Source organism: Ipomoea nil, unplaced genomic scaffold (assembly GCF_001879475.1).
Source record: "Ipomoea nil cultivar Tokyo-kokei standard unplaced genomic scaffold, Asagao_1.1 scaffold2353, whole genome shotgun sequence".
Classification (NCBI taxonomy): Eukaryota; Viridiplantae; Streptophyta; class Magnoliopsida; order Solanales; family Convolvulaceae; genus Ipomoea; species Ipomoea nil.
The window spans coordinates 124,419-148,161 of NW_017618781.1; the positions used below are offsets into that span (position 1 = coordinate 124,419).

A 23,743-nucleotide genomic window follows, 5' to 3' on the forward strand; every position below is an offset into this window, starting at 1 on the left:
ATTTAAGTGAAAAAATTGTGGAGGACACTCCTGACTTTGATATCCTTAGGTGGTGGAAGCTAAATAGTGAGAGGTTTCCTACTCTCTCCAAAATGGCAAGGGATATCCTAGCAGTTCCTATTTCCACTGTTGCCTCAGAAAGTACATTTAGTACTAGTGGGAGGGTTTTAGATGCATTTAGGAGTTCTTTAACTCCTAAAATTGTGGAGGCCTTAGTATGTGCACAAGACTGGATGAGGTTACCAAATCAACCAGTTAAGGTTGAGGAAAATATTGATGATGTTGAAAAGCTTGAACAAGGTAATTTCTTTAAATGTTACATTCTGTTTTTAAATCTTTAACTTTGCATTTCAAATTAAAATTCTAACTTTGCACTTTGCACTTTGCAGACTTGGCTACTGGAGTAAGTCGATTTGGTACCACAGGATCTGGTGCTGCTGGTTTTCCCCTTCCTACCATTCCTGTAATGTTTTACTTACACTTACTTTTGATTTTAATTCCAATTGTTGGATTTGTTGCTTCCTAGGAATTAATGGCTTGGTAACTAACTAACAATTCAATTGTTGGATTTGTTGCTGCCTATGATAAGTATGAGTGTATGACCCCAGCAGTATAGCCTTACTGCCTATATGAATGTCATCTCATGATTCTCATCTGGTAATAACAGTCACTCTACCTTAGTCCCTTATTCTCAAGTGCTCAGTAATCAGTATGTTATTTCTCTTTAGTCTTTACTGATTTGGCTATGATGATGCTTCCACCATTGTCTGAAATGGTTTTGGGATGGTATGTTGCTCATTAGTTTTGGTTTGCATAATTGCATTCCAATACTAAAAGTAGCAATTTACCCACAATCTTACTTTGACATGAAAACATAGCAATCTGAGCCTTCCATAGTTAAATTTTTCTGCCCAACAGCCCCAATCCCCAAAGTATTTAATATGTTATATTTAACTTGTACAGGAAGATCAAGAAAGCTGAACTGCTGAAGGCTGAATAGACAATACATTATGATTATTGTATTTTTGTTCGCAGGAAGATGTTGATTGGTGCAGTTTGCTGAATGCTCAATTGCTGAATAAATAATACATTATGATTATTTTTTGTTATCAGTTTATCATGATTGATGATTCAATGACTTTGTTTATCATTTTGTATTTTTGTCATTTGTAAGTACTAAGTAGTTGTAACTAACTAAGTAAGTACTTTGACTGTTTGACAGTTTGAAATCCATGATATGAAATTTTACTTAGTTTTTTTTTTTTTTTTTTAAATTGTTGAATATGAAATCCGAACAAACCCGAAGTTATATCCGAACCGTCCAATATCCGAACCAACTTAACCCGAATGGAGTATAGTACAAAAAAAAGTCGGATAGGATATTGATTTAGAAAACCGAAATTCGATCGGGTGGACTAGTCCGACACCCGAACCGTCCGAACCCGAACCGTGCACAGGCCTACTTACTTTTCAACGCTGAAAATCATAGGGAACAAGGTAATAAATAGTGCGATATTTCTTAATGTCAAAAAAAAAATAGTGTGATATTTCTTTATTTACTTAATTAATTACTATATATATAGATCTTTTTTGTGACAAAATTTAGTGTTATTTTTACAGACCTTTGCTGAGGTATTTCATGATTGGTACTATGACTGCGATTACTTGCAAGTTATCGATACATCTATGGAGCCAAGAAATTGCTCAGAATATAAAATATATCCTCAACCACTGAATTGATACATGCAGAATTGATGTGATAAAGTTAGATGTTGGCAGGCTTGAATTGTTGTATTTGAATTTATTATACATGCAAAGTTTGATATGATCAATGATTAAATAGTTTGAGTTTGATTACTGAGTAATTTGGCATCAAAATAGCGCATAGTTTTAACTTACCTAATATAATTGAATCAACTGATTTGATTTGATTTTATTTTTTGATATGATTTAGTTCCTGGATTGATGGGTTATGTAAAACACCAGTTTTTTTTTTTTTTTGAACAAAACAAACAGATTTCATTAATGGGATAATAAATCAGCGATACAATCAGGTGGGATGACATCCCACAACATAGAGACAGACGAAGAACCAGTTGCCCGAGCCAACCTATGAGTCACATGATTCGCTGATCTCCTGACATGACGGACTTTAACGTCCCCTATGCCCCTAGCAATCGTACGACATTGCTTTACAATCAATCCTACGTAGGAATAATATACCATATGGGAATTAAAAGCATTGCAAAATGATAAACAATAAGAATATCAGATTCAATAATAACATTATTTTGGTGCAAACCAGACAGCCATTTGAGAGCTTCATAAACCGCAAGAGCCTCAGCCAGGAGCGGCTCTTGAGTATGACTGGTACAGCCATTACTCGCAGTAACAAAACCACCAGAATAGTCACGTAGAACAGCGCCGAAGCCTGCTCCATCCGGGAAGATGGCCGCATCCACATTACATTTGAGAAAATTAGTCGGCGGTGGATTCCATGGAATAGTCAGGTTGCTATTAACCACAGTGGGATTCGGAGCTGCATATGTCTCCTGCCAAACCTGCTGCGGGTTTGTGACCTGCAAAATAAGCTCCGCAAACGATGGTGTTGCTTGACGCCATACAATCGCATTCCGTGCGTTCCATAATGTCCACACGATGGCAGCAAACTTAATGGCTTGCACTACGTCTGACTTCCCCAGAATGGCTTCCATCATTGTTGGAAAGTTTCGCCCACGCAGCACGTCGTCCGCACCTCAAAGATTTGTAGCATAGCTGCACTCACCAAAAATATGCTCAACTGTTTCGAAAGGAGACCCACAGAACGGACAACCGCCTCCAATCCAGATTCTCTTCGATTTCAAGTTTTCGCGGACTGGAAAAACATTACGAGCACGCCGCCAAAGGAGATTTTTCACTTTTGGAGGCACCGGGAGTAACCACAAATGGTTCCACGAATGAAAGCCAAATTGAGAGCCCGTACCTGCTAGCTGATCGGTGAGCAAACGGTAGCTATGTTTCACCGTATAGCAGCCTCGCGCATCGCCGATCCAACGCCAAGAGTCCTTGAAAGCTTTGCTTGTGGGAGTCGATAGAATTCTATGCACGTCCTCCGTTTGAAAAAGATCCTGCACTACACCTACGTCCCATTCGCCTTGCTCATTCATTAGGCCTTTTACTCTAGCCTCCTTGAGCTCATCAACGCAAGGCGTATGTAAACCTGCATCGGACGAACTAGAGAGCCAATTCCAACCCCAAATCTTCGTGTCCATACCATTCCGAATTCTCCGTGCCAATCCTCGTCTCAAGACTTCCTGTCCCCTCACAACACCCCGCCAAAAATAACTCGGGTTCGTCCCCACAGATGCTTCCATAAAATCACACGCTGGGAAGTATTTGGCTTTAAGTAACCTGCTTACCAAAGATTCTGGTTGGATTAAAATACGCCAACCCTATTTTGCCAGCAACGCCAAATTAAAATCGCGTAAACGTTTAAAACCCAGCCCACCCATTGCCTTTGGTTCACATAATCGACTCCAACTGAGCCACTGTATCCCCCCGGCTGTTAGTACCACCACCTCCCCACCAATAACGATTAAATAACTTTTCGATTGTGTCACAGACACGAACCAGCAGTAAGAAAGTCGACATAGTGAAAATAGGGAGAGCCTGAGCTATACTTTTAAGCAGTATTTCTTTACCTGCCCTTGAAAGGAGTTTGTGTTGCCACGAGCCGATCCTCTCACGAATCTTGTCCTCAATGTACCGAAAGGTGGCAATTTTGTTAGTCCCAACACCGAAGGTAGCCCCAAGTAACGCCCCAAGTCATTTGATTCCTGAACCCCAAAAGTTTCACACACCATTCTTCTCATACACATCGCAGTATTAGTGCTGAACACGACATTGGATTTTTCAAAGTTGACTAACTGGCCCGAAGCCTCACAATAAACATCCAAACACTCCTTGATTTTGAAAGCTTCGTGTTGATTTGCCCTAAAAAACAACAAATTGTCGTCAGCAAAAAATAGATGGGTAACAGCAGGGGCACCACGTGCCACCCTCACCCCGTGAATATCACCACTAGCCTCCGCCGGTTGGAAGAGCACAGATAGTGCTTCAGCACACAGAATAAACAAATAAGGGGATAACGGATCCCCTTGACGGATGCCCCAAGTGGGGCAAACAGACCCCACTGACTCCCCGTTGACCAGAATTGCATAAGTGACAATAGAGACACATAGCATCATCAACCTCACCCACTGATCAGAAAAACCCATCGCCAACATGATCCCCTCCAAAAAACCCCACTCCATTCGATCATATACCTTGGCCATATCTAGCTTCAGCACTACCCACCCCAAATTCCCACTGACCTTCCTACGCAGATAGTGCCCCACTTCCCCGGCACTATAATGTTATCCGTTAATAATCTCTTGGGAACAAAAGCACTTTGAGATTGCGATATAACATGTCCCAACAGATCGTTGAGTCTATTGGCCAACATCTTGGCCAAGACTTTGTACACAACATTACATAAAGCGATCGAGTGTAAGTCAGATTCCTTTTCTGGCACTTTCTTTTTTTGGCAACAACACTATATTAGACAGATTCAGGTCTCGGGGGAAATTACAATGGGCAACGCACCTAAGGACGAACATAGACAAATCATGGCCTAGTATGGGCCAAAAGTGTTGATAAAAGGCCGGAGACATACCATGTGGACCAGGGGCCTTTTCCATAGCCATAGAAAACAAGGCCTCCTTCACGTCCGCAGTCGTGAAGGGCCGTAATAGAGAGATATTCATCTCGTTCGTGACACAATGCCGCATGCGGGGGAATAACGTGGTAGCGCTAGACCCCGAGCAGAAAATGAGATTGTAATACCTTAACACTTCAGTATGCATAGCCGCCCCCTCCTTCCAAGCCCCATCTTGATCCTTCACTCGTTGCAGGAAATTTCGTTTTTTACGTGCCGAAGCAGACTTGTGAAAGTACTTCGTGTTGGAATCCCTGAGCTTAAGCCAAAGTTGTTTAGATCGTTGAAGCCAGAACACCTCTTCCTGTCTCAAAAGAATCTCGAGCCCAACCCCAGCCTCCAAGAATTCCTGACAGCCTGCGGATCCCTGTCTTCTTTCAGAGGCCAATCGATTCCTGAGATTTTTTATCTGGTAAAACACCAGTTATTTAGTCAATTAATTTAAATTATGCACTTTAAATTCTGTTTATTATTCACGTATGCTATAGGGTGAATATAATGGACAAAATAAGCAATATCTATCATATATAAAATAACATTCTTTACTTTACATATTAATTATATATATCACAATATAAGGGAATATGGTAAATGATTTAATGCAGGAGACCAACAAAAGCAACATGCATAAACACTCCACATGGATTAAGGTCCATCAGGATATGCCTTCTATCTTGGTTCAGCTATATTTTCTTGGTCTTCAAAGAAGCAGCAGATTGTAGCACTTTCAACCACAGAAGCAGAATATATTGGAGCAGCATACTGTGCTACTCAAGCAGTTTGGCTGAGGAGAATTTTGGAGTTCCTACAATACGAGCAAGGCGGCACCTACAACTATTTTTTGTGACAACAAGTCAGCGATTTCGTTGTCCAAAAATCCAGTCTTTCATGGTCGCAGCAAACACATTGATATCAAGTATCACAAAATCAGAGAGTTGGTTGTTGAAAAACAAATCAACATTGAGTAATATTCAAGTGAATGTCAAGTTGCAAATATCTTTACGAAGACGCTGAAGACAGAGACATTTCTCAAATTGAAGAAGGAAATTGGGATGACCAATATATCCAACTTGGTTTAAAGGAGACAATGTTATAATAATAATATTATTATAATTTAATTAAACAAAGTATGTGGGAAATGTGGCAATGCATGCGGATTGAGGATGCAGTACGTGGGTCACGACTTTTGTAGAATACAAATAAGAAGAAAATGGAGAATTGATTATATATTGTCTCTTGTCTAAACCTCAATACAAGCACTCTATTTATAGTGCCAACAAGATGATGAAGAATGAATACAAAGAAAACAAAGAGACACATGGAAAACCCAAGAGACACATGGGAAACCCAAAAGACACATGGGAAACCCAAGAGACATATGGAAAACCCAAGAGACACATGAAAATTAAATTAGATGATTAATATCATCAAATATCTCAACACCCCCCCTCAAGTTGGAGCATGCGGATCTGAAATGCCCAACTTGCGAAGAAGAAATTCAAATTGCCTTTGCCCCAGAGCCTTTGTGAAGATATCAGCTAATTGCGAATTGGTAGGAATGTAGGAAGGGAAGATCAAACCATCTTTAATTGCATCGCGAACAAAATGACAATCCACTTCAATGTGTTTTGTGCGTTCATGAAAGACTGGATTCTTTGCAATATGAAGAGCCGATTGACTGTCACAAAATAACTTTATGGTTTTGGGATGATGAACCCCAAGACTTAACAACAAGCCCTTTAACCATTTGAGTTCACAAGTAACGGCTACCATGGATCTGTATTCTGCTTCTGCGGAAGAACGAGAAACAGTAGTTTGTTTCTTTGTTTTCCACGAGATTGGAGAATGGCCAAGAAAAACCAACCAACCCGTAAGCGATCGCCGAGTAGTAGGACATGCGGCCCAATCCGAATCACACCATCCCTGTAGCGTTAGATCACTGTCTGCTCGTAGGAGAATCCCTTGACCCGGTGTACCTTTCAAATAACGGACAACTCTCAAAGCTGCCTCCCAGTGCTCATCATGTGGTTCTTGCATGAATTGAGACAACACATGAACAGAGTATGCGAGATCCGGTCGAGTTACGGCCAAATAGATAAGTCTTCCAACTAGACGCCGATAAGCTGCCGGATTAGAGAAAATTGGGCCACTAGCTAGGCCGAGTTTGTAGTTTTGCTCAATAGGAACATTAACCGGCTTGGCCCCCAACAATCCTGCTTCAGAAATAATATCAAGGGTATATTTCCTTTGACACAAAAACAGTCCAGAAGCGCTACGAGCAACCTCAATATCAAGAAAGTACTTTAGAGTGCCGAGATCTTTCATATGAAAACAATCGCTGAGATAAGCCTTAAATGTCTTTAGAGCAGCAGAATCATTCCCAGAAATGATGAGATCATCGACATAAACAAGTACATTTATCTGAATTCCACCCCGAGTAAAGGTGAATAAGGAGTAGTCGGAATAGGATTGTAAGAAACCATACCCTTTCAAGGTCGTAACAAGTTTCGCAAACCAGCACCTCGGTGCCTGCTTTAATCCATACAAGGACTTGCGCAATCGACACACTATTTTAGGATCAGATGCCTCAAAGCCTGGGGGAAGCTTCATATACACCTCTTCATCGAGATTACCGTGCAGAAAAGCATTATGCACATCCATCTGATGTAGTTCCCAATTTTTAGAGGCTGCAATGGCAAGAAGTGCACGAACAGTAGTCATTTTGGCAACAGGAGCAAAAGTTTCAGTGTAATCGATGCCTTCTTCCTGATGATTACCAAGAGCCACTAATCTTGATTTGAGTCTTTCAATCGACCCATTTGAATTATATTTGATTCGATACACCCAATGACTCCCAAGAGCCTTTGTCCCAGGTGGGAGATGTTCAAGAGTCCAAGTTTGATTGTCTTCGAGGGCCCGAATTTTATTTGTCATAGATTCTTTCCAGCCGCTATGTGTCATCGCCTCTTTAAAAGATTTTGGTTCTTTTTCAGAAAGAATTGCTGCCATAAAAGTTCTGTATGGCAGAGAAAAATTGTCACAATTAATGTAATGTGCTAAAGGATAAGGAGTACCTGAGGGAGACCGTGGAGACGGTGTGACGGAGGATGGACTTTTAACAACAGTAGAATTAATAACATAGTCGCGCATCCACACTGAAGGAACTTTATTTCTCATACCCCGACCTATCTCAACATTCTGATCTTGGTTATTCGGAACAAGATTACTAGTGTGTTGTTCAGGCTGTGAGCTGAACTCGGGTATGGAGTCTGCTCAGGTTGAGAGGTTGGCTCGGGTGCAAATCTTGGCTCAGGTTGAGGGTTTGGCTCGTTTGTGGAGTTGGGTTCCTCCTCATCGATGATTGCAGAAAAATCTTCATGAACAAATTCTTCATGAGGAATGGTAGCCGTATCCGCGAGGGGAAAGGGAAAAACATCCTCAAAAAATTTCACATCACGGGAAACAAAAAATTCTTTGGTTTCAAGATCATACAGCTTCCAACCCTTTTTCCCAAACGGATATCCCATAAAGATGCACTTTCGACTCTTACTAGCAAATTTATCGCCTTTTGCTTTTTGATTGTGAGCAAAGCATAGACATCCAAAAACACGAATTGTGTTGTAAGATGGAGGACTACCAAAGAGAAGTTCATAGGAACTTTTGTTATCAAGCAATGGTGTTGGTGTCCGATTGATCAGATGTGCGGCCGCAAGAACACATTCTCCCCAAAAATAAATTGGCAAACTAGCTTGAAATCGCAAAGCTCTCGCTACATTGAGAATATGTTTATGTTTCCGCTCAACCCTACCATTTTGTTGAGGAGTTCCCACACAAGAAGTTTGAAATATAATTCCAGTGGCAGAAAAAAAATCACGCAAGCAATGGAATTCAGTACCGTTGTCACTCTGAATGACTTTGATTGATTGGGAGAATTGTCTATCAATCATAGCGATAAAAGACAAAAACATTTTGAGAACCTCAGGTTTATCAACCATCAAATAAATCCAAACTGCTCGCGAATAATCATCTATTATAGTCAAGAAATAACGCGCACCACAAGAGGATTGATGTTTGTAAGGACCCCACAAATCAAAATGTATTTTCTCAAATATTCGAGAAGCTCTGCTATTACTCAAAGGAAACTTTTCTCTAGGTTGCTTAGCACGAAAGCAAACCTCACAAGCTTTATTAAAACTTCCCACAGTTCCAACAGAGGGAAGTAGCTTTACCACTTTTTCAGATGGATGACCCATTCGTTGATGCCAAAGATTGATTGAAGTGGTCACACCATTTACTGTAAGATGTTGCACTGATTCGGTTCCCTTGAAGTAGTAAAGTCCATCCCGTCTAACACCCGTTCCAATCAGCTCCCTCGATTGGTCCTGTATAGCACACATATGAGAGTTAAAGAGACCACTGCTCTGCATATCATCATTTAACTGAGATACAGAAATAAGATTGCAACTTAAAGACGGAACATAAAGAACATGATGAAGAATAATTTTGTCTGTTAATCGAACCGAGCCTTCTTGAGTTGCAACCACTGTTTTTCCGTTAGGTAAACCAACAGGGCAATGAAATATATCTTTTGCATCAGTCATCCGAGTGGAATCACCAGTAACATGACGAGAGGCCCCTGTGTCAATTATCCACAATCGTGCATCAAACTTACCAGTCAATTGATCATCAGAAACCTTTGTACCACTAATTAGCCCTGTTAATGCCTTCCATTGGTCCGGTGAGAATAAATGAGATGAGGAAACTCCACAGCTGTCAGTGGGATTTTTGGTTAAAGTGGCATTGGCACGGGGAACACCTCTACCCCGTCCACTGCGTCCTCCACGCGCGTTGTTGCCACGATTCTCATACCAATCTGGATAGCCATGTATTTCGAAGCATTGAGATACGTCATGGCCAGATTTCTTGCAGTGAGTACAAGAGAGATGAGATTTGTCTGGTTTATCAAAGCGACCACGACCCTTGCCAGAATTGGTATTGACAGCAAAACTCATAACTTCTGGTGACTTGTCTTCGGGGACTGTAGTTAAGCGAATTGTCTCTTCTTGAAGGACCATTTGATAAGCACGGTCAAGTGATGGTAATGGATCTATGGATAGAATATGTTATGTACGGAAGTTCTAGTACACAACGAAAGAAACTTTTCGAGCAAGTTTCAAGCTCCACACGTATTCGAGTTACGGTAACTCCGATATGAAAAACGAGAAGGAAGGAAAAAGAGAACTCTATTATTCTGCTATGCTTTTGCAGTACAAAGACCAACCTTAAATAGCTTCCTAAGACCATAGTTAGCAACGGTAATAAATTAATAAAAGGCAACAAATAAATAAATGACTAATAATAGGTATAATCTTGGTGCTAAATTGATTTCTTATTCCGCACTGACCTCCTCAAATTATTTCCTTTCCTTATTGATTCTGCTCCATCATCTTCCTGATCTACTAGTTGATATTCTTCTGATTCTTTCTCTGACTGTGATCGTATGTCCTGTGTAATTATTTGTGTAACACTCGATCCCCCTTCGAATGTCACCTTGTCCTCAAGGTGAAACTCTGGGTACATTTTTCTAAAATCATTTGTTGGAACCCATGTTGAATTTTCAGGGGGTTCGTCACTCCACTGGACTAGAAGTTGAGGCTCAATCCTTCCATTTCTGAGCACCTCCCTTTGGCTGCAAATAGCGATTGGTTTGAGTATGGGGTGGTGGCCCATAAATTCCTCCGGGAGTGGGTGGACAGAAAGCATCTGATCTCCTATAAACTTTTTTAACATAGAGACATGGAAGACAGGGTGTATTCGTGCTGACGTTGGCAAGTCAAGTCGATAAGCGACGTTACCTATTCGTTGTGTGATCTTAAACGGTCCATAGTAGCGTCTGACTAGTTTATGTGAAACACGCTTTGCTACTGATGTTTGACGGTAAGGTTGTAGCTTCACTAACACATTATCCCCGACTTCAAAATTCACCTCGCGTCGACCTGCATCAGTTTTCTGCTTCGTACGCTCTTTAGCCTCCCGTAGGTTTGTTTTGAGCAATTGTTAGAGTGCATGTCTGTCCTGTAACCACTCATCCACAGCCTGAACTGGTGTAGCATCTTTTTTGTACGGTGGAATTTGAGAAGGTTTCCTACCATAGACCGCTTCATACGGGGTCATTTTGATAGAACTATGATAACTACTATTGTAGCTATACTCCGCCCAACTTAAATATGAGCGCCAGGCCTTGGGTTTTTCGTGTGTGAAAGCTCGGAGATATTGCTCAAGACCTCGATTAACCACTTCAGATTGGCCGTCCGTTTGGGGATGGTAGGCTGTGCTACGCTTCAAAGTAGTGCCACTTTGTTTGAACAATTCAGTCCAGAAGTTGCTAATAAAAATTGGATCACGGTCTGAAATGATTGTTGTTGGAAAACCATGCAGCTTTACTACCACCTCAATAAACAAGGTTGCTGTTTTCTCTGCCGTGAAATTGGGGGGTAATGCTCCAAAGTGAGCATATTTACTAAGTACATCGACAACCACCATGATTGTAGTAAATCCTTGCGAGGATGGAAGAGCTGTAATAAAATCCATCGTGACTGTGTCCCAAATTTGAGTTGGTACTGGTAAGGGCTGTAATAAGCCTGCTGGAGCTTGCGTGGAGTATTTGGTCTGCTGGCACACAAGACATGATGCAACAAATCGTTCAACATCTTTGCGCATCCCCGGCCAATAAAAAGAGTTTGTCAACCGCGCAAATGTTTTTGTAGATCCTTCATGACCAGCTAATGGGGTGGAATGGAATTCATGTAAGAGTACCGTTTTTATGGTAGAATTGGCGGCAATGTAGTAGCGGTTTTTGAAGAATAATATACCGTCTGTGATTGAGAGGTGGTGTGCGGCAACTCCATCATGCAACTGTTGGTGTAATTTGATGAGATCAGGCTGTGTCCTGTTATCCTCACGAATAGTATCAAGGAAGTGTGCACGAATAGTAGAAACGAGAGAGAAGAATGTACCATGCAAAGCTTGAACATCCGATTCAGGAGTGCGTGATAATGCATCCGCGACTTGATTGGAGCTACCTGTTTTGTATTCGATCCGAAAAGAAAACCCCAATAATTTCCGGACATAAATTTGTTGATCTGGGGTGTGCACCAATTGTTGAACCAATTCTCTCAGACTCTTGTGATCTGTTCGTATAATAAAAAACCGCCCAAGGAGATATTGACGCCACTTATGTACCGCTTCTACAATGGCATACAACTCTCGATTATATGTAGACTGGGAACGCATGCGTGGGCCCAACTTTTTGCTAAAATAAGCAAGGGGCTGCTCATCCTGAAGCAACACTGCGCCAATGCCAACATCCGAGGCATCAGTTTCCACAATAAATATTTTCTTAAAATCTGGCAATCGTAAAACTGGCGCCTTGGACATTGCACTTTTTAATTGTAGAAAAGCAGTGGTTGCTGCATCTGACCAATTAAATGAATCAGTTTTCAAAAGATCAGTCAAAGGAGCAGCGATTTTAGCATATCCCTGAACGAACCGTCGATAATACCCTGTTAGGCCTAAAAAACCCCGTAATTGTTTCTGATTTCTAGGTTGTGGCCAGGAAATCATAGCTTCAATTTTCGACGGATCGGCATGTATTCCACTGGCATCCACGATATGGCCCAAGTAATCCACAGACAATTGGCAAAATTTACACTTAGAGAGTTTAACATAAAAAGTGTGACTTGCCAAACACTCAAACACCATTCTGAGATGATCCAAATGGTATTGCAATGACGAACTATAAATGAGTATGTCGTCAAAGAAAACAATTACGAACTTACGTAGAAAAGGAGCAAGGATGGAATTCATCGTAGCTTGGAATGTTGATGGGGCATTTGTTAACCCGAACGGCATGACAATGAACTCATAGTGACCCTCATGAGTTCGAAACGCTGTCTTATAGATATCCTTGTCATGCACTCGTATCTGATGATACCCAGCACGAAGGTCCAACTTTGAAAAGATCGCTGAGCCACCCAATTCATCAAATAGCTCATCAATAGTGGGAATCGGAAAATTGTCACGGATTGTAACCGCATTAAGAGCACGGTAATCCACACAAAAACGATAAGTGCCATCTTTCTTTTTAACCAGTAACACCGGAGACGAAAAAGGGCTTTGGCTTGGATGAATTGTACCTTGCTCGAGCATTTCTTTAACCAATTTTTCCATCTCTGATTTCTGAAAATATGGATAGCGGTAGGGCCGCACATTCACCGGCTTAGACCCCGGTAGCAAATGAATTTTATGGTTTAACATTCGATGTGGAGGCAGTGTGTGGGGAGTACGAAAAATGTGCTCAAAAGCATGTATTAGATCCGTAGCTTCAGTAGGGATGCCGGGCGGAATATCCAGTAATTCTGAATGTGAATGTACTTGGATATTTTGGTTCTCCTCCTCAGTTGAGAAATAAAACAATTCATAAATGTCTTCTATACGTCCTCTGTGAAATAAAGCCTGTAACTGGTTGAAAGAAACATGTTGAAGATGCATATGTTGGTCTCCCTGAAGGGAAATTAGACGACCTTGCCAATTAAATTCCATAGAGAGTTGAGCATAGTCATGCGTGATTTTTCCCAATTGCTGCAACCATTGCACCCCAAGAACAATATCAGGACCCTGAATCGGCAGCACAAATAAGTCGACAGTAAAGTTCGCCTCTTGCAGGACTAGCGGTACCTCCGGGCAACGAAACTGGCATCTGAGAGAATCACCATTACCAATATAAACACGAAATGGGTCTATCGAAGTGGTGAATAAATTCAACTTCTTGGCAATGGCAGGTTGGACGAAATTATGAGTGTTTCCCCCATCAATCAGAATATGCACGGGTTGACTATTAATCACCCCTTCAATGCGCAGTGAGCGGGGATTAGGAACAGCGGCAAGAGTATTCAGTGTAGAAATATCAGCCGAGATGGCGATTTCATCTTCAGGACGTATAGGCTCCAAAACTCCCTCTGACTCATCATCATCGACGCCTAACAACATAAGAAATTTGCCGTTGCAGCGATGGTTGACAGACCATTTCTGATCACACTTGTAACACAAGCCTCTGTTCCGTTTATCACGCATCTCAGCAGCGGATAAATGACGGATAGGTAAGTTGGGCAGTGGAGGATTCTGGCTAGTGGTCGATAGAGGACGCGGTTGCGTCAACATGTGGCCGGAGGAGGATACAGGATTCGTAAGAACTTGCTGTTGTCGCGAGGCTAAAGGAGTTGGAGTAGAAATCCATTGTTGTCTTGGTCGGTTAGGTTGTTGCAATAATTCGTGCTTTCCTGCAAACATTTTGGCCAATGCAAAAGCTTCTTCCAACGTAGCAGGCTTGGCAAGTAATAATTCTTGCTCCAAATATGGTTTTAAACCAGCAATAAACATAGAGATCAACATTTCTTCTGAGATGCCGGTTACCTTGTTCAACAATTTCTCAAACTGACTTTGATACTCTACCACTGTGCCTATCTGAGTCAATTTTGAGAGCTGACCACGATGATCAATAAACTGAGATGGACCAAAGCGGAGTTTTACCTTCTCCATGAAATCTGGCCATGTACTCAACAGGTTATTGTTTTTAATCCAGCGATACCATTCTGATGCGTCACCTTCCATTGCAAAAGCTGCCATGCGTAGTCGGTTGGCGTCGACCACACCATAGAAATCAAAATATTCCTGGATCTGGAATATCCACCCGTAAGGATCAGTACCAGAAAATCTGGGTAATTCCAAGCGTATCCCACCAATTGGAGCATGGAAAGCCTGCGGTTCCACGGATGTATGGGTTGGATGTGTGGAGGAATGGGGAAGATTCCGGTTACCAGAGGGATGAGGTGGACGTGACGATGGTGGTGGAGAGTGGATGTTGCGTCGGATGTCCTCCATGGACATGGTTAAGGTTTGGACTTGTTGTGCAAGGTTGTGAACGGTGATAGCAAGTTGATTACTAGCAACAGATTGTTGTTCCATTTGGGTCTGAATGTCGGCAATGGATGGTTCGATCGAGGCTGATTCTTTAGAGGGATCCATGAAGCAAAATGCAGTGAAAAAAAACAAAGAAGGGTCAATGAAAGCACCAGTGTTATGTACGGAAGTTCTAGTACACAACGAAAGAAACTTTTCGAGCAAGTTTCAAGCTCCACACGTATTCGAGTTACGGTAACTCCGATATGAAAAATGAGAAGGAAGGAAAAAGAGAACTCTATTATTCTGCTATGCTTTTGCAGTACAAAGACCAACCTTAAATAGCTTCCTAAGACCATAGTTAGCAACGGTAATAAATTAATAAAAGGCAACAAATAAATAAATGACTAATAATAGGTATAATCTTGGTGCTGAATTGATTTCTTATTCCGCACTGACCTCCTCAAATTATTTCCTTTCCTTATTGATTCTGCTCCATCATCTTCCTGATCTACTGGTTGATATTCTTCTGATTCTTTCTCTGACTGTGATCGTATGTCCTGTGTAATTATTTGTGTAACAGAATATTAGTGCGAACTTGTGCATAATACTCTGAACAAAGACCCATTAAAAATTGATGCAGCTTGCTATTTTCTCGTCGTGCCTCATGTTCACTGCCGGCGGTACAAGAGACACAACAGGAACATTTAATAATAGGCTCATGGGTATGTAATTCTTCCCATAGTGCTGACAACTGGCCAAAATATGTGGACACAGACATATTCTTAGACTGCTCACATTTAACAATAGATGATTTTAATTGTTGAATGCGTGGCCCATTAGTCACTGCAAATCTTTTCTCGAGAGTATCCCATAACTTTTTGGCATCCCTGTATTTAGCAAGAGAGCGTTTTACCTCAGGACTAATGGTGTTCATTAGCCAAGAAATAAGCATAGCGTTGATTGTGGTCCAATCCGACTGAGAACAAGGTGGAGTCGGTCCAGTGATCGTTCCATTAAGGAAATCAAATTTTCGTCGTGCCTCCAACGCCGTTTGTATGTCAGCAGCCCAATCATCATAGTTGTTTCCGGTCAAACGTGTCGGGGTTATGAAATCACCCGGTCGATCTTCAGGACCAAGGTAAAAGGAAGAGTTTGGTTCAATTTTGGGTTGAGGTTGGGGAGGCTGCGCCAGCAGCTGGTTGTCGTCGGCCATGGATGAGTTTATACGCAGGTATAAACCTTAGCGACTGATACCATGTAGAATACAAATAAGAAGAAAATGGAGAATTGATTATATATTGTCTCTTGTCTAAACCTCAATACAAGCACTCTATTTATAGTGCCAACAAGATGATGAAGAATGAATACAAAGAAAATAAAGAGACACATGGAAAACCCAAGAGACACATGGGAAACCCAAGAGACATATGGAAAACCCAAGAGACACATGAAAATTAAATTAGATGATTAATATCATCAAATATCTCAACAACTTTACAATACATGGAGCATTTCCTATATTTATGCTTTACTAGTTTTGTATTCACTATAAATAGGCTTGTCATTAACCTTTTTAATCATCAAATGCAATAAACATTAGCTATTCAATTCCTCCCTCTCTCTTCTCAATTATATATATATATAAACGTATAGATATATTATATATAATATATATATCTTATATAGATATATTATTATTTAATATATTTTACAGTCCAAGATTAAAATTAATATAATTAGTGAATTTAATTTATCAATAAGCTAGCCTATGGTTTGGAGAAAAACTACCTAAATTTATTAATTTATCCTTTGATAAAAAAATTGGACCACAAGAGGAAACTACTTGAAGTAATGGAGATGAAAGAGAAGATCTTGATAATTGTGATACCTCAGGATATGGTGTATGTTCTTCGATGCATAGAGCAAGTACTTAAATGACAAAGTTCAAAAAATGATTTTTTGTTTTTTTAAGTAAAGTATAAGATTTATTATGAATGAATAAATCTCTGAGGGTAAAGTCTCAGAAATCATAGAAAAGGATCAATTTAATAGTTTCTGGTAACAAGTTAAACGAAGAAAACATAGAAGCGCTACTGATGAGCAAGGCAAACCCTATGAAGTTAAAGTATTTGATCCGTGACACGGTTTGCTTCACAATAAATATGAACAATTGATGACAACCAAAAAACCAACTACGAATGGATCTGACTATGCACACCATGAACTCTCCACGGGACCAATATTGTGGACGAGGTAACATACCGAACTAGTGCAAGAGAATCAACTTCAACCTGTCCTAGTAGATGCCATATCACACCAACACAAGGCAAAATCAAATGCCAATACCTCCAGCTTGAGTACCGAGAAGGCAAGCAACGGAAAAGATAATCCCGCAATGAAAAAGCCTGCCAAGTTCCTCAAACATGCCCCACCTGCCACTCCATTTATGAAAAATAACGCATCAATGTTTAACTTGAGACGTCCTGAAAGTGATTTATGCATGCCACTTAATCCAAGTCACCATGCGCCTTGGAGGAGAGGCAAATGTAGCAATAATTCCCTCAGAAACCAAGAATTGATCCAACACACCATTTATACAAACACGATGAACCAAAGAATTGAAACCAAAAAAGTTTCTTTTTTTAATCTTGGAAATAGCAGCAATAGAAGAGAATGGAGTACTATCATACATAGCAGCATTATACAATAGGAAAAAGTGTCAAATTTGCCCCCTAAGTCGAGTGGATAGTGTAATTGGGTCCCCTAAGTGAAAAAATCTACATTCAGGTCCCCTAAACCTGTAAAATTGTTCAATTAAGCCCAAATTGACTTGTTTATCAGGTTAAATGCATACGGTGTTGACACGTGTCCTTATTTTATTTTTAATTAAAAATAATATTTATTATAAATTATAAATTAATTAAAATAATAATAATTAAAAAAAATTTTAAAAAATTAATAATAAAAAACAAAAAACAGTGCTATCTTCCTTCTTCAAGGACAGTCGTGGCCGTCTGGCTATGGCCTTCTTCTAGATCTGGACGAGGGCTACGACCTTCGCCGCTGCCTTCATTCCAGTCCCCTCCGTCTGGAACGAGGGCGGTGGCGAAGGCCGTAGCCCTCGTCCAGATCTAGAAAACTGTCATGGCCGTCTTCTTTCTTCGGCCAAATCTCAAACCTCTCTAGGCAGTCTAGGAATGGCAACTACCTCTGATCTGGAGAAGCTTCCACATAAATATTGAGCACTTAGTAAAGATACCTGGCGCCCAAATACATTTAGAAGAGAGAGTTGAACCCATCCTTGGTCTAAGCATATTCTATGCTGATGCCAACGTAAAATCACCCATTGTAGACGACGTCCAAATAGTTTCACTGCCAACTCACAAATATGATCATCGACAAGCTCATAAATTTGCAACATACGGCGCCGAACATTCCTGCTGAACTGCAGCCATATAAACAAACAAACACACACACACACACACACACACACACACACACACACACAGAGATATATATATATATGTGTGTGTGTGTGTGTAGTAGAGTTCAGGTGCGGCCTTAGTCTCCCATGTAGTCATGCGGATATATTAGAATCGTAGGTTCAATAGACCCGTTATCGGGTGCTAGTGTGTGGTGCATATTTGAGTGCTCTGTGGTAAATTTTTGAATGATTAATGGTTCATTGATTTGTATTACACCACTCAACGGGGTGTCAAACTCGTTGACGGGTTCAATAGAACCGTTAACGAGGTGTATTATGTACTAGTGTGTGGTGCATTTTTTAGGGTTATATGGTGCATTTTTGAGTGTTGTGTGGTACATTTTCAAGTGATATATGGTGCATTGAGAATGTCACGTGCCTTTGGATGCAAATGATCGAACGATGCAGATTAGGCCACTCGACCGCATGGCAGATGATGACCGCATATGAGCGCATATATATATATATATATATATATATATATATATATATATATATATATATATATATATATATATATATATATATATTTTGATGTGCGTCCAATTGTGCACATTTTTAGCATTGATTTGATTATATTTGTTAGGCTTTAGTTCATGATTTTGGTAATTTATTGGCGTAATCCTTTATTTTATCATTTAATTATGGTTCACACTTGTTTTGAATGTTTTACGGTGTTTGTTAGTGTTTTTGAACCATTTTAGGTCAAATTTAAAAGCAAGGGAAGTTCTAGGACGAGTTTGGAGCCAAAACAAAGTCAAGGTGACGCTAAGGAGGTGGCTAAAATGGTTCAAAGAGAGTCAAAGAGTGGTACTTTCAATGGATTTGATCACAAGAATCAAACAAGGGAAAAGTGGATCAAAAGACCGAAGAGTTGTAATTCCCGTTGAATTCGGCGACAGCTTAGCATTTTGATCATATCTCATGCTAGAAATGTCCGATTCAGGTGATTTTTGCGCCATTGGAAAGAAGACTCGATGGGCTACAACCTATTACTTAGCAGAAAATTCGACGGGTCAAGACCCAGGCTCGACACGTCGAAAACTTCCAGTAACATTTCATCTCGCACAGATATGCGATAGTTTAGTATTTTGATCATATCTCATGATCGGAATGTCTGATTGAGGTGATTCTTGTGCCATTGGAAAGAAGACTCGAAGGTATACAACTCTTATGAGTACATCAAAGTCTAGATAATAAAGAAAATGGTCAAACTATCATTGCAAACCATACCTATTGAACTGGGCGCGATTTTTAGAAACTTCCTAATTTAAAATGGCAATATTCACTACTAAAGAAAAAGGATTTAAAGTCACCATTATAACGTCGGTTTTTAGAAAATCCGACGTTAAATATTTAAAATTATTTTTTATTTTTAAAAAATACATATGACGTCGGTTATTTAATTAGCCGACGCCATAACTCGAATAAAAAAATAAAAAAATAAATAAATATGGGATACGACGTCGGCTAATTAATTAGCCGACGTCGTAACTTAAATAAAAAATAAATAAACAAATAAATATAGTATACGACGTCGGCTAAGTAAATAGCCGATGCCGTATACTCGAATAAAAAAAAAATATAAATAAATATGGGATACGACGTCGGCTAATTAATTAGCCGACGCCGTAACTCAAATAAAAATAATAATAAATATAGTATACGACGTCGGCTACGTATATAGCCGACGCCGTAACTCAAATAAAAAGAATAATAATAAAAAAAAATAATAAATATAGTATACGGCGTCAGCTACGTATATAGCCGACGCCGTATACTCAAGATTCTCCTATACCCTAATCGAACCGCGACAGTTCAGATTGTCGACGCCTCAAAAACAAAAACCTCAGCAGCCTTCACGCCTCGCCACCGTCCTCAACCTTCCACTACTCTCCGCACGCCACCGTCCTCAACCTTCCACTACTCTCCGCACGCCACCATCGCAACCTTCACGCCACCGTCGCCACCGTCGAACTGCAGCAGCCGACGTCGACGCGACCTCCACTGCTCTCCGCACGTCGTCGCAAGCCGCCACTGCTCTCCTCACGTCGACGCCGCCGCAAGCCGTCGCTGCCTTGCCGCCGTACGCCGGACGCCGCTCACTCCCTCGCCGCCTGACGCCGTTTTCAAATCGGAGGTATTCGTTGTCTAAAATGCTTATTTCGCTATACTTTTGCATTTTTTCTAAAACTCATAATTCATGTTTTGTGCGCAAGAATAGACCAGCGTTTGCTATTTTTGTGATTATTTGCATTTTTATATGCGGGTTTTCGTATTCGATTTTCATCTGGATGCAGTATAATTGGAATTATTGCCTTAAATTTTGAAAGAGACAACGCAAATTTGAGGTCAATCGCGGAGCACTCAGGTGAGATATGTTATATGCACAGTCGTATAAGATTTTGCTATTTAATCAGAGCTTTTGTAATCAATTGGATCATTGCATTTGATCATCTCTTGTGTAACTGTGAAACATTGAAACTGCTGATGAGGTGTGGAACTGCTAACCTATATATGTGCTGTATCAACTTTGAATTTGTAGGTGGATGTTATATTGACATTAACTGATTAATGTCATATAGTCTGTGATTTTACATTTTAGTTCACTAAGCTTAGAGCTCAAGTATTGACTGCATATACTATGATGATGCTGCTTGCGTGTTGAGGAACATCTTTCCTCAACTATATTCCTCCAACTTTACCATGGAAGGTCAATGAACCAGTTCAGCCTTCTGAGGTCCTAACACGCCAAAGAAGTGGGCTCATTGGCACGTTTGGGCAATCTGAAGAGCTACGCTGTGTAATTGTTGTAATTATACTGTTTCTTAGTTTGCTATTCCTAGGAAAATGTTGTTTGTTAGCTTACATAGTATATACTGTTCTGAATTGGTCCAGTGGTGATAGAACTCCGAAACAGAAAGTAAAGTTGAAAGTTACTGAGGAAAAGCTGTTGAATTTGATGTTAAAATACAATGGGGGAAGACCCAGATTTGAGGTATTTTCTGCTCTTCATTTTTCTACATATTTTGTTTGTTCATTCTCAATGTTGTCCAAGCATGATTTTTATTCTTTTGCAGACAAAACTTAAAAGTGTTGTTCAATTGCAAGATTTCTTAGATGCAACAGCCAACAAGAGCTTTGGTACCACGAATTAGGTAAACTCTTTCTGTAATTTCTCTTATATATCTATATTCACTAATTCTTTTTATTAATATACATTGTCTATGGTGATACTGTTCATGGAGAGAGAATCCAAAGCTAAAAAATATTTTTCTTAACAGAATTGATCTCCTAGATCAATCTGAATATTAGAGCCTATCATCACTTTTAATTGGATCTTGTTTCTTTATGTGGATTTTTAGTTTATGCACATGTTTTATCTTTATGTTAGTTGAGTTTTTTCTTTAAATTCTATAATTGCAGGTTATGGATCCCATAGCGAGTGCTTCAAAGCCATCAACTTGTTCGGTGAAATGAGAAGATCTGGAATCACACACCAGATCATGTAAAATGGAGTAAGCACACACACATATTAATTTTAATTTCATTCTCTAAACATTTAATAGGTTGGAGCAAATATTTTGATGCTTAAGACTTGTTGAGGAGTTAGTGGTTTATTTCATTGAACAGGTAAAACATTATTATTATTATCAATATTATAAATTGTAGAATTACCATAAATTTAACTTGTTTAGTTGATCGTATGAGTTGCTTTTGAATTAATTGTAAGATTTATTAGTTTTGATTAATTGTAAGATTTATTAGTTTTGATTAATTGTAAGATTTTGAATATCAAATTGTTGGGCAGGTTAAGAAAATTGTTGTGAATTGTAAAAGCTGTACAGGAATAATTGGGTGGAAAATTGTTTTAAAAAAATAAAAAAATAAACGATAAATAACTGACGTCGTTTATTTTTTTATTTTTTAAAGTTAACAAAAGACGTCGGTCTTTTCATTAAAACCGACGCCTTATGTGAATTTATTTTGTTTTTTTTTTAAATATACGACATCGGTTTTACTAAAAAACCGACGTCGTTTCTTTATTAAAAATAATTTTAAAAAATTTACGAACCGACGTCGTATGTTAATATTAAAAATTTAAAAATTATACGACGTCGGTTTTTTAACCGATGTCGTATCTCATTATTTACGACGTCTGCTACCTAGACGTCGGTCGAAAACCGACGTTAAATGGGGTCAAAAAATCGAGGTTAAAGCCCTTTTTTGTAGTAGTGATTCCAAAGCAAGATGGCTACAATAAATGCCTTATCATTCCAAAGCTAAACTTCCAAATTTATATTAAAGATAGCAAATTCCCAAATTTCAACAATTTCCAAAATAAATTAAATAGGAAATTCCTATTTCGCCCTAGCTTTGTACCTACTATAAAATCCCACCTTCCTCAACCCTAATGGACATAATTTAGAATTGATAATTCAGAACTCAGAGATCTTTGGAGACAAAAAAAAAAAAAAAAAAGAGAAATCAAGACCCACAATTTATCTTGGGGAGCAAGAAGAAGACTAAGCTAGGGAGATTCGAGAGAATCGTCTGTTTCATTCTTGTACTCTTTTGATAATTTGTATTACTTTTATTATTATTTGCTATGTATAATTTAGCCATGCTTGGCTAAATTCTTTAGAGATTCTTGGATAAAAGTGTTTATGAACCTATGTGCCTGAGCTCTCTGTTTTTTTAATATATTATTATTTGGGTTTAATACTTGTGTTGCAATTGTGATAATATTGTTTGATGCTTGTAATTAGTGGCCATAGTTACTTGTTTCGTTTGCTTTGTTTGTGTCACAACGAGAGTTGGGTATAACTTTGGGCACACACAATTGCACCTAATTGTTGCACCTTGAGAAGGGTATTTTATTTAGGGAGTTTAATTCTATGAACAATTGATGAAGAACAAAAAACCAACTGTGAATGGATCCGACTAAGCACACCATGAACTCTCCACGAGACCAATATTGTGGACGAGGTAACATACCGAACCAGTGCAAGATAATCAACTTCAACCTGTCGTAGTAGATGCCATATCACACCAACACAAGGCAAAATCAAATGCCAATACCTCCACCTCGAGTACCGAGAAGGCAAACAACGGAAAAGATAATCCCGCAATGAAAAAGCCTGCCGAATTCCTCAAACATGCCCCACCTGCCATTCCATTTATGAAAAATAACACATCAGTGTTTAACTTGAGATGTCCTGAAAGTGATTTATGCCACTTAATCCAAGTCACCATGCGCCTCGGAGGAGAGGCAAACGTAGCAATAATCCCCTCAGAAACCAAGAATTGGTCCAACAAACCATTTATACGAACACGATGAACCAAAGAATTGAAACCAAAAAAGTTTCCTTTTTAATCTTGGAAATAGCAGCAATAGAAGAGAATGGAGTACTATCATATAGAGCAACATTATACAATAATACAAATTCCGCACCACCCAAAGAATAAGACAGTCCACAATTTTGAGTGCTCTATGGTGCATATTTGAGTGATTAATGGTACATTTATTTGTATTACATCAC

General features: G+C 39.5%; 2 protein-coding genes across 2 annotated transcripts; one reads left to right on the plus strand and one right to left on the minus strand.

Moving 5' to 3' along the window:
- Window positions 1-2,756: 2,756 nt before the first annotated feature.
- Window positions 2,757-4,334, minus strand: LOC109152004. The gene is made up of 2 exons (XM_019299592.1): window positions 3,702-4,334; window positions 2,757-3,452 (listed from the first exon to the last, which is right to left on the minus strand). Exons 1-2 carry the CDS (start codon window positions 4,332-4,334, stop codon window positions 2,757-2,759), a joined length of 1,329 nt encoding a protein of 442 aa, XP_019155137.1.
- Window positions 4,335-20,774: 16,440 nt separating this feature from the next.
- Window positions 20,775-21,358, plus strand: LOC109152005 (inositol hexakisphosphate and diphosphoinositol-pentakisphosphate kinase 2-like). Its single transcript, XM_019299593.1, has 4 exons — window positions 20,775-20,784; window positions 20,870-21,023; window positions 21,099-21,198; window positions 21,281-21,358. The coding sequence occupies exons 1-4, from the start codon at window positions 20,775-20,777 to the stop codon at window positions 21,356-21,358; spliced, it is 342 nt and encodes a 113-aa protein (XP_019155138.1).
- Window positions 21,359-23,743: the final 2,385 nt, after the last annotated feature.

Bases quoted from the DNA above. Each gene is read 5' to 3' on its own strand.
- LOC109152005 (XM_019299593.1), top strand. The intron at 21,024-21,098 runs GTTTCTTAGTTT...GAATTGGTCCAG, and splicing joins GTAATTGTTGTAATTATACT to TGGTGATAGAACTCCGAAAC. The intron at 21,199-21,280 runs GTATTTTCTGCT...ATTCTTTTGCAG, and splicing joins GGGGAAGACCCAGATTTGAG to ACAAAACTTAAAAGTGTTGT.
- LOC109152004 (XM_019299592.1), bottom strand. From the start codon at position 4,334: ATGGCCAAGGTATATGATCGAATGGAGTGGGGTTTTTTGGAGGGGATC. The intron at 3,453-3,701 runs GTAAAGAAATAC...CTGGCAAAATAG, and splicing joins CAAACTCCTTTCAAGGGCAG to GGTTGGCGTATTTTAATCCA.